General features: G+C 39.6%; 2 protein-coding genes and 1 long non-coding RNA gene across 4 annotated transcripts in view; 1 reads left to right on the top strand and 2 right to left on the bottom strand.

Moving 5' to 3' along the window:
* Positions 1–95, bottom strand: part of LOC113744083 (uncharacterized) — a 646-nt gene extending 551 nt beyond the window's left edge. Inside the window, exon 1 of the long non-coding RNA XR_003461286.1 lies at positions 69–95. This is a non-coding gene — a long non-coding RNA (uncharacterized LOC113744083). The remainder of the gene's footprint in view (positions 1–68) is intronic.
* LOC104940546 (zinc finger protein 2 homolog) overlaps positions 1–4,978 on the bottom strand; it is a 16,341-nt gene extending 11,363 nt beyond the window's left edge. The window contains exons 1-2 of one of the 2 annotated variants that reach the window (XM_027272379.1): positions 4,762–4,978; positions 3,321–3,523 (exon numbers count right to left, since the gene is read on the bottom strand). In XM_027272379.1, coding sequence (XP_027128180.1) covers positions 3,321–3,523; positions 4,762–4,771 — 213 coding nt within the window. In that variant the 5' untranslated portion in view covers positions 4,772–4,978. Of the gene's footprint in view, positions 1–3,320; positions 3,524–3,641; positions 3,763–4,761 lie in introns of those variants that run through there. The other variant, XM_019264837.2, reaches the window with a different exon arrangement.
* tspan33a (tetraspanin 33a) lies at positions 4,732–9,983 on the top strand. Its single transcript, XM_010757167.3, has 9 exons — positions 4,732–4,835; positions 4,927–5,081; positions 6,973–7,030; positions 7,249–7,376; positions 7,615–7,689; positions 8,343–8,438; positions 8,597–8,725; positions 8,813–8,974; positions 9,077–9,983. Exons 1-9 carry the CDS (start codon positions 4,739–4,741, stop codon positions 9,176–9,178), a joined length of 1,002 nt encoding a protein of 333 aa, XP_010755469.3. The 5' UTR covers positions 4,732–4,738; the 3' UTR covers positions 9,179–9,983.
* The last annotated feature ends 892 nt before the right edge of the window (positions 9,984–10,875 follow it).

Raw genomic sequence — 10,875 nt, 5'->3', positions numbered from 1 at the left:
ACCAAATATATATTACTCTTATGCACATGCTACCTGACTAAACTTGAAAAGTTCCGGGTGACCCTCACCTTTGCTCTCAGGCCCAGGTGAGCTGGCTCTCTGTGGTGGGACTCAGCAGCTCTGGGACCAGCTCTGTCACCAGACTGATGAAATCCACCGCTTGTCATACTGCATCACATTGTGCTGCTGGACCACTTGCCACATGAAAGAGACATAAGTCTCACTGGAGGGACAAGGAGGTGCAAGGAGGCCGGAGGAAGAGGAGGACCTGGAGAAGACATGAGACCAGTCTACAATAAATAAAGACTGACCCTCGTGTTTGTCGACAGAGGCGCGAATAACATTTACACGTGATTTAACAAGCGAAAAAATAAAGCACACAGACCTTCGCTTTTCCACGACATTTGTTAGTTTAAAAACGTCCAACAGACTAAAACATAATGTCTGCTTCACTTTACACAGCAGAAAACACACGTATAACCTCCGGGTAAAACGGATGTTTTGATAATGTCGTGCCGTGTTCTTTCAAAATAAAAGCAATTTAATTATACTGGGGAATCCACTTTCTGCCAGTAGATGTCGCACACCTGTCACCAATTTATGAATTAGTTTATTTATTTGCTCAGGTAAAATAAACTAATGCAACCATACAACAGCCATGTAATAATTTGATGACGTTTAATTGCTACCTAGAGATGTAGTTTATGTTTTTTTTCACCTAATGGTGGTTGAACATTTGAAAAAAGCAAGTTGTCTGTTTCTGTCTGTTTCTAGACTAACTTTCTAGTTTAATAATTAGTTTCTTTGATTAAGGTCAAATCCAGAGTCCTCTTTGTCCAAGACTGAGACAAGACCAAGACCAAGTCTTTAATGTGCATGCAAAAGCAATAAATGCATTTATTATCTTTAGATAGCTTTGACTGACTAACACTTTTTTTACTGGCTTATGGCACCAAAAATAGCCTGGAAGTAGTAGTGGTGAGGTCAAATGTAGCCAGATTTGTATTAGGTCTAAGGTAATGCTCTCATGGTGAGAAAACCTTTCACTCATATAATATGGCAACAAAACATCAGTATGATTGTTCTTGTTGATCCTATCCTTTTTTTTTTTTTAAAGAACTGACTCATAACACTCCAATGAATAGTAACTTCTTCCCATAACAGTTTCTTTTTCCAGTATTTATAAAAACAACAAAAGCTGCAAATACTCATTCAGTCATTAGAAACTGTGGTGGTTGAGGTTTTCCATCAGTAGATTACAACTATTTCTAAATTATTTTTGAAGCTACTCATGTAAAGTGTCCATCATGTGACCCTTCTTTTAAATCCTGGGCTCCCTGCTCCAGGTTGTATCGTGATCACCTTTAAAGACATGAGACGCACTGGTACACACCCAGATGCATCACGCCCAGTCAGTGCTCCCAAGTGCGCTGCAGGCGGCCAGCTTTCGACTCCTCCGCTATGTACGTGTCAGCTCAAGCATTGAGGAAAATCAGCAGCTTCTCGTCATGAGTCTTTAGTTTCGCTCACGGAAACTCGTTTTATTCACACAGCTATCGCTCTTGTGCGCAAACTTGGACAACACGCTTGGATACTTGTCGCCATGGGAGGAAGACGCAGAGGCGCACCTGGATCTGACGAGGACTACTCCTTTGTCAGTCCAGTTGTCAAGTATCTGCTGTTTTATTTAATTTCTATTTTGGGTAAGTGTTTTTTTATGCTTTTAAACTCACAAGGGTCTCACGGTGTGGTGACCTTTCCTTAACTTTTCCCTTTGTGCAGGTTAATCATTGTTTCTTGTAAACTTCTTAATAACAGAATGAGTTATTTCAGGTTAGACCTATGTCAGACTTACTGTGTTGCTAAAAGTGTGGCATGTAGAGTCTGTCTGCTGACACCTGGTGCACCCACTGCTTTATTTGAGTTTATTCATTAGCTTTGTTTTTCTTTTAAAGTGAAACTGCAGGGAAGGAGAGGGGAGGTTAATATTCATAGCTGATACAACACAACCCACACACACACACACAGATTAGGTTTTGCTGCTCAGCTGTTGGACTGTGACAAAGTTTTATTCTTACTTCCATATCAGGATAAATGATCAGATTTTGTCTCAGGGGATTTTGAGTCAGAAACCTGTTTGGCCATCAGATATTGTTTGCCAATGGAACTGCTGTGGTTTGATTTCAGGCTAGTCCTTTTCATGACTAGTCAGTTGCCAAGGAGCAGAAACTTCTTTCATATGTTGATGCCTCCATCTTTCTGCACAACCTCTTTACTGACCTGGAGAAAATCTCCAGCTTTAATGAACACAGCAGGATACATTGAGTGTTTTCTTAGATGTACACGGTTTGGTTGTGACATGTTGTTACCCACATTAAGATGTTAATAATTGCTTGACTTTTACTTTAAAGTGAAGGATTTGGTTAAAAATAACAGCAGTAGGTTGTAAACAAACCAAAGTCCATATCGTGAGTTTCAGGGACTGTAACATAAGGAGTTCTGACTTGCACATTTCGAAGCAGATCTGTTGGTGCAGATTATACGTGTTGGGTTAGGACTCTATTGTTTCTGGCAGTAAAATTACAGAAAAGAGGAACTAAAATAAACATACTAGAATCCTTCTTCCTTTAAACCACCATGTATGAGCGTGTCGGCCGTGTTTGAGCTGTAAGCATGACTTTTGGCCATGTACAAACAGGATAAGGCTGTGCAAAAACTTGAAGCTCTTCAACATGGAATGTGTTGTTGTCATTTCTCTTGCCTCTTGGTATGTTTGTTTCTCTCCTCCCATCTATGGTTTTTTCAAGAGGCATAGTGATAGTGAGTGCCATTTTTTGTCCATCTACAGTTTATTGCAGAAAGACTTTGCCTTCACCAGACAAGACTCACATGTCCCAGGAATGGATGGACCAAAGAACCAGCTCCATTATTTTTTTTGTTAGGAAATTTCTCGTTAAGGATTACCTGATTTTTAAATAATTTTGATGTCTTTTTAAGGGTCCCCCATGGTACCTTTTTATTTTATTTTATGTGATATTATATACTGGGAAATTAAAGAAGAGTACAACAATTTGGCACACAGTGTTGTATTTTTACAATAATTGATGAATTTTATATTTTACCTGGGATATTATATCGGGTAAAATAAACCCAACGTTAGTGATGGTGTTATTAATTTTAATGGAAATCTCATCATTCTTGACACATTATTATTATATATGAGCAACTAGAAAATGTTTGTCATGCACCAAAACAAATATATATTACTCTTTATGCACATGCTACCTGATAAACTTTGAAAAGTTCAGGGTGACCCTCACCTTTGCTCTCAGGCCCAGGAGGAGCTGAGCTCTCTGGTTGGGACTCAGCAGCTCTGGGACCAGCTCTGTCACCAGACTGATGAAGTCCACCAGCTTGTCATACTGCATCACATTGTGCTGCTGGACCACTTGCCACATGAAAGCAGACATAAGTCTCACTGGAGGGACAAGGAGGTGCAGGGAGGCCGGAGGAAGAGGAGGACCTGGAGAAGACATGAGACCAGTTACTACAATAAATAAAGGATTGACCCTCGTGTTTGTCGACAGAGGCGCGAATAAACATTCACACGTGATTTAACACAACAAATAAAGCACACAGACCTTCGCTTTTCCACGACATTTGTTAGTTTAAAAATGTCCAAACAGACTAAAACATAATATCTGCTTCACTTTACACAGCAGAAAAACACACGTATAACCTCCGGGTAAAACGGATGTTTTGATAATGTCGTGCCGTGTTCTTTCAAAATAAAAGCAATGTTTAATTATACTGGGGAATACCACTTTCTGCCAGTAGATGTCGCACACCTGTCACCATTTATGAATTAGTTTATTTATTTGCTCAGGTAAAAATAAATCTAATGCAACCAGATACAACAGCCATGTAATAAATTTGATGACCTACCTACCTAGAGATGTAGGTTTATGTTTTTTTTCACCTAATGGTGGTTGAACATTTGAAACTAAAGCAAGTTGTCTGTTTACTGTCTGTTTCTAGACTAACTTTCTAGTTTAATAACTAGTGTCTTTGGTTTCTTTGGTTAATGTAAAATACAGAGTCCTCTTTGTCCAAGACTGAGACAAGATCAAGACCAGTCTTTATATGTGCATGCAAAAGCAATAGATGCATTATTATTATCTTCAGATAGCTTTGACACTTTTTTTGAGTGGCTTACTGGCACCAAAAATATCTTGGAAGTAGTAGTGGTGAGGTCAAATGTAGCCAGATTTAGTATTAGGTTATAAGGTAAATGCTCTCAATGCCCACTGGTGAGAAAACCTGCTCACTCATATAATATGGCAACAAAACATCAGTATGATTGTTCTTGTATGATCCTATCCTTAAAAAAAAAAAAAAAAAAAAAAGAACTGATTCATACACATCCAAATGAATAGTAACTTCTTCTCAGTAACAGTTTCTTTTTCCAAGTATTTATAAAAACCAACAAAAGCTGCAAATACTCATTCAGTCATTACAAACTGTGGTGGTTGAGGTTTTCCATCAGTAGATTACAACAATTTCTAAATTATTTTTGAAGCTACATGTAAGTGTTTGTTTCATATAACAAATCACTCACTATATTACACAATAAAGTAACATACTGTTCTTGCTTTAGAATCACGGGGTCCATCATGTGACCCTTCTTTTAAATCCTGGGCTCCCTGCTCCAGGTTGTATCGTGATCACCTTTAAAGACATGAGACGCACAATGGTACACACCCAGATGCATCACGCCCAGTCAGTGCTGCCCACAGTGCGCTGCAGGCGGCAGCTTTCGACTCCTCGCCGCTACTGTACGTGTCAGCTCAAGCATTAGAAGAAAATCAGCAGCTTCTCGTCATGAGTCTTTAGTTTCGCTCACGGAAACTCGTTTTATTCACACAGCTAATCGCTCGTTTGTGCGCAAACTTGGACAACACGCTTGGATACTTGTCGCCATGGGAGGAAGACGCAGAGGCGCACCTGGATCTGACGAGGACTACTCCTTTGTCAGTCCAGTTGTCAAGTATCTGCTGTTCATATTTAATTTCTTATTTTGGGTAAGTGTTTTTTTATGCTTTTAAACTCACAAGGGTCTCACGGTGTGGTGACCTTTCCTTAACTTTTCCCTTTGTGCAGGTTAATCATTGTTTCTTGGCACACTAGAGTTTCTTTCTGGTTGCTTAAATTAAACTTCTTAATAACAACATGAGTTATTTCAGGTTAGAACTATGTCAGACTTACTGTGTTGCTAAAAGTGTGGCATGTAGAGTCTGTCTGCTGACACCTGGTGCACCCACTGCTTTATTTGAGTTAGTTATTCATTAGCTTTGTTTTTCTTTTAAAGTGAAACTGCAGGAAATGGGAGAGGGAGGTTAATATTCATAGCTGATACACACACACACACACACACACACACACAGAGATTAGGTGTTTGCTGCTCAGCTGTTGGACTGTGACAAAGTTTTATTCTTACTGTCCATATCAGGAATAAATGATCAGATTTTGTCTCAGGGGATTTTGAGCTCAGAACCTGTTTGGCCATCAGATATTGTTGCCAATGCAACTGCTGTGGTTTGATTTCAGGCTAGTCCTTTTCATGACATAGTCAGTTGCCAAGGAGCAGAAACTTCTATTCATATGTTGATGCCATCCATCTTTCTGCACAACCTCTTTACTGACCTGGAGAAACATTTTTTTTTCCATCTCTAAGTGTTTTCTTAGATGTACATGGTTTGGTTGTAACATGTTGTTACCCACATTAAGATGTTAATAATTGCTTGACTTTATACTTTCAAAGTGAAGGATTTGGTTAAAAATAACAGCAGTAGGTTGTAAACAAACCAAAGTCCATATCCGTGAGTTTCAGGGACTGTAACATAAGGAGATTTCTGACTCACAACATTTCGAAGCAGATCTGTTGGTGCAGATTATACGTGTTGGGTTAGGACTCTATTGTTTCTGGCAGTAAAAGTTACAGAAAAGAGGAACTAAAATAAACATGCTAGAATCCTTCTTCCTTGTTCATTAACTTGTACATTTTCAGCGGTATCTTTTTAAACCACCATGTACGTGTCGGCCGTGTTTGAGCTGTAAGCATGACTTTTGGCCATGTACAAACAGGATAAGGCTGTGCAAAAACTTGAAGCTCTTCAACATGGAATGTGTTGTTGTCATTTCTCTTGCCTCTGGCTACAATATGTTCTGTATAGGACACGCCAAATATTACAGCAAGTGCGTGGTTCTTCTCTAGTCTAGATTGTTTATAATCTCAGGAAAATGTCCATATTTTGTCTGCAGATTTTTACAGCAACAACATATATTTACTGCAAGAAAAATCTGCTTCAGTTGTCATGTCTGGTTTATTCACTATGAAACCAAACCTTTACAAAAGGGGGACACACAAATCTGGCTTTGCCCTCCCACCCCAAGAAGGTGCAGTGTCAGTGGTAACTGGATCCATTTCATTCAGGGTGGGAAGAGTGTTCCTGAGGGCTCGCTATTATTCTATTGAGACTGAGAGTGGAGCGCTGAGTGAAAGGGTCTTTATTTTTTTTAGGGAAAGGTACAGAATGCTGCCAGGTCGATTTAGTCAAATGGAAGCAGAGTGGGTGGCAGAGTCTCCCTATCTGCATTTCTAATGAAAATGTCGTGGTCTGGTAGTTTAACACTGATTTCACTTACTAAAGAAGCACTCCTGTTTATTTGGAAAATTGTCTTTCTCTTTATCACTAAAGTCTTCTTCTATGACTCATACATAAATGTTTAGTAGTAGTAAGTATTCTGATGAATGTGACCACTCCCTGAACAAGTATGAACATACAAATGTTTCTTCACATATTGTGGTCTGTGGTTTCTCAATGTGGGCCCCATGTATAGAATTTTGTTGCGCACAAATTACAAAGAAATCTTGTTGTGTTTTTTCTTTTTTCTTTTTTTTCTCCCCCTCAGATAATCTCCCTGGTGATGGTGTCAATCGGCATGTATGCCCGCATGATGAAACACGCAGGTACATGATCCTTCACTGATGGAGCGTACAGTCTTTCTTCATATTAAGTGACACGCGATGTTTTTGTTTTTTGTGTTTTTACCAAGTAACACAGTGGAAAAACTGAACAAAACACACACATACAAACTATTTCCTTTTAACTGTTTGAAAGGAAAAACGCCTGATTGAGTTCTGATCTCTTCACATCAGTCTTTGAACCCCTCTTTTCTTCTTCTCAGAGGCAGCTCTGGCCTGTCTGTCAGTGGACCCCGCTGTAATGCTGATGGTCGTGGGGGTCCTCATGTTCATCATCACCTTCTGTGGCTGTGTGGGCTCCTTACGAGAAAACATCTGCCTCCTGCAGATAGTAAGTCTGAAATCTTAAGAGAGCTTAAGCGTTCTAATAAAAATTAGAAACTCAGTCTTCAGTTGACTGGCTTTTTACGACATGTTTTCGTATTTTCTCCAAGTTGAGGAGGTAACAAGTAACAGCTGAGCTTACATGGAGACGCAGGATCTCGTGGAATCTGTCCTCTAAAGAATAAACACAAAACAGATTAAATTTTAAAGTGTTGTAACGGGCTCTCTCTGTTTCCTCCTTGTAGTTCTGTATCTCTCTGACGGTGATCTTCCTGCTCCAGCTGGTGGCTGGAATCCTGGGCTTTGTCTTCGCTGATAAGGTAAAGAAACAACATGGAGGATCTATTCGAATAATGTAAACAAATGTATTTGTATAACAAAGTGATTTTCGCATTCCCAATTTATGTTAAACCACGAAAAGAATGTAGATACAAATAGTATCTTTGATTGTACCAGACAGATAAACACATAAAAGTGGTTAAACCCACCCCAAACACTGAATTTCTGGTCATTTCTACTATTACTGTTTTTTCTATTATTGTTTTGTTGTTGTTGTTTTTAACTAATACGATACATTATTGGTCAAAAGTCATTTGTGTTAATACTGACTAAATTTCTTGAGGTAAACTCTTTATTTGTCCATTTCTGATTGTGAAGAATGGGGAAACACTGTCCTCTCCTGGGCTTTGTCTGAAACTGCTGCAAAGTTTTCATTTGCTTGTGTGATGTTGTTTGTTACATCTTGAGTAGTTGGATTTCTGATGTAGCAATTAGAACGACAGTAGAGAAGGTGTGTCTTGACATGATCATATTTATCTTGGAAGTGCTCCTAGTTGACGAAAACGTACTCATCATAAATTCTTGGTAAATGTGTCCTCAATTTTTTTCACTGATTTTTAAAAAAGTGTGTGTAACCATAGTCTATCTTTTTGTACATACTCTTAAACTTCCTTTTTTTTTGTACTCTGCCAAGGCCCGGAGTAAAGTGACTGAGGTGATCAATAATGCCATTGTCCACTACAGAGAAGACCTGGATCTGCAAAACCTCATTGACTTTGGTCAGAAAGAGGTAAGGATTAAGACCAAACAGATTTACGGTAATATTATTTATACTCTACTGTAGGTTGTCACGTTTTGCCATCACTAATACCAGGTAGTAGTAGTCTTAAGAAAGTTTTTATAGCTATATGTACAGAGTCCCTCTCATATTTTTATATGTGTCCCCAGTTTGGCTGCTGTGGTGGTGTGGCGTACGTTGACTGGTCCCAGAACATGTACTTCAACTGCAGCAAGGACAACCCCAGCAGAGAGCGCTGCTCTGTCCCCTTCTCATGCTGTATCGTATCCAAAGACAAGGTCACCTTTCTTATAAGACCCTTTTTATGTGTGCTGTGTTGTTGTCATGTATATAATTGTCTTCTAATTGTATGTGTACTTTAGCAGATGGTTATCAACACCATGTGTGGACAGGGCAAACAGGAATTAGAGTACATTGAAGCTGGTAAATACATCCACGCTAATGGCTGCATAGACAAACTGGTGAACTGGATCCACAGCAACCTGTTCCTGCTGGGAGGCATCGCTATGGGACTGGCCATACCACAGGTAAAATATACATACCAACACACACACACACACACTGTGCTCAAGTCTCTAAGAGTAGAGTGTTATAACCAGCTGGTGATCCCCGTGTTTTCTTCTCTGCAGCTGGTTGGCATCCTCTTGTCGCAGCTTTTAATCAACCAGATCAAAGAACAGATCGAGCTCCAGAACTACAACCTCAAGCACAGCTTTGATCCGTGGAGCTGACCCAGGCCGGATCAGACCAGATTCTGGTGAACAGCACCAAAACATGGTGAAACCAGCAGGTGGTGGAACCGGGACAGGGGACCACAAATGCTAGTTCTTTAAAAAAAAAAAAAAACATCTGTCCTCTCTGCCTAGACCGAGCATTCAGTGTCATTGTTCTTGGACTTAAAAACTCAAGAGTGGTGTTGAGTGGAGTGGAGCATGTGGACAAGTGATTAATGTGCTTACAAATACCTGGCATGGTGGCGGAAGTCAGGACACACACAAAAGAAAGTGATGGAGAAATAGGACTCTGTCGCCATCCAGTGGAAATAGACCATGCTTGGTCAAAAACTTACAGCAGTTAGTAATATCCAAAGCGGAGGGAGGGGAGATGTTTGGTGCTCGGGGTCATATTGACAGGATTATTGACCTTCTGCAGTCAGTATAATCTGCAACATTTTTTAATCTTTCTATGCCAAATAAGAGTGGTATTGTGGTATTATTAGGAATTGTTTTTTTTTTCAACTGTATCCATGATGTTGCAAATGTTAACTGAAAAAGAAATGCATTTTTGAACATATAATGATTTTGTAGACTTTTTCAAAATAAAAGACAGAAACTTGTGCATTCTTTGTAATGTGGCTTTTGGCTGTTAGCATCAGTGAGTGAGATACATTCTGCCATGTATTAGACATGTATGCACAAAAATGTGCCAGTTTTTGGTTTGTAGTTGAAACACCTGTGTAAAAAAATAAATTACCTCTATGCTCCAGAGATGCCATGTCTGCCTGTTACAAAAAAACGATTAGCATAACAGAATAATAAACCTGGTTTACATAAAGGTTTTAAGGTGTTTCATTTGAGAATTAGCTGTAAAGATAATATTTGCACCAATGGTCTGCCCCTCCATAGTAACATGGCCATGTTGGGCAGCTTGGTTGTCCTGCCGAGACCTCACACTGCACATGATGTCATTTCCTCCTCACATTTTAGCCAGCTGACAGCCTGCATGGCTGCAGAGCCGCTGGATTTTGTGAAGTGTACGTCTCAATACGCCAAATCACACGAGGTCTGCATGCATATTCTGTACATATGTTGTGGCTGTTATGTTCTCATTCATGTGAGAAAGATGCCTCTTTACTTTGTTTTTGTGTGTGTGTGTGTGTGTGTGTGTGTGTAATTATTTTCAGCTAAAATACAAAAGGGGTGGGGAATTCCCAATTCACCACTAAAGAAAACATTTGTGTGAATGCCTGAGGTGCTGCAGTGTTGTTTTGTTTAAGAGCCAAGTTAGTATTTTGTGACCAATCAGTGAGCACACAGCGGTTGAGGTTCTCTGACTGAGGAAAAAAAAAAAGATTTGCAGTCAACTAAAACACAAAATTAATCTCACCCTCTCCACTCTTTGTCTTGATACAGTACCAATTTTCTCTGACAGCAAAGGAAAGCCTGGCTGTAACGAACTGTTTTTGTTAGGACTTGACTTCAGCGTGGCCATAAATGTTTAGTGCATTATGTGTTTGTGAAAATCATCACCACTTGTAAATCTCCGTATTTAATCTCTTTGCATCGTGCGATGATTCTGACACAAAAGTGCAGAGTCGTCATTGGACAGGAGACATTTTCATTCTTCACCTTCTGGCCAAAGGTCTAATGTAACTGTGAAGAAGCATAAAGCAACACAACCTCTTCATCGCCACCCTGTTTCTCTGCCT

Source organism: Larimichthys crocea, chromosome XX (genome assembly GCF_000972845.2).
Source record: "Larimichthys crocea isolate SSNF chromosome XX, L_crocea_2.0, whole genome shotgun sequence".
Taxonomy (NCBI): domain Eukaryota; kingdom Metazoa; phylum Chordata; class Actinopteri; family Sciaenidae; genus Larimichthys; species Larimichthys crocea.
Note: the sequence above shows the minus strand (reverse complement) of the source record. Positions and strands in the feature narration are given on the sequence as shown.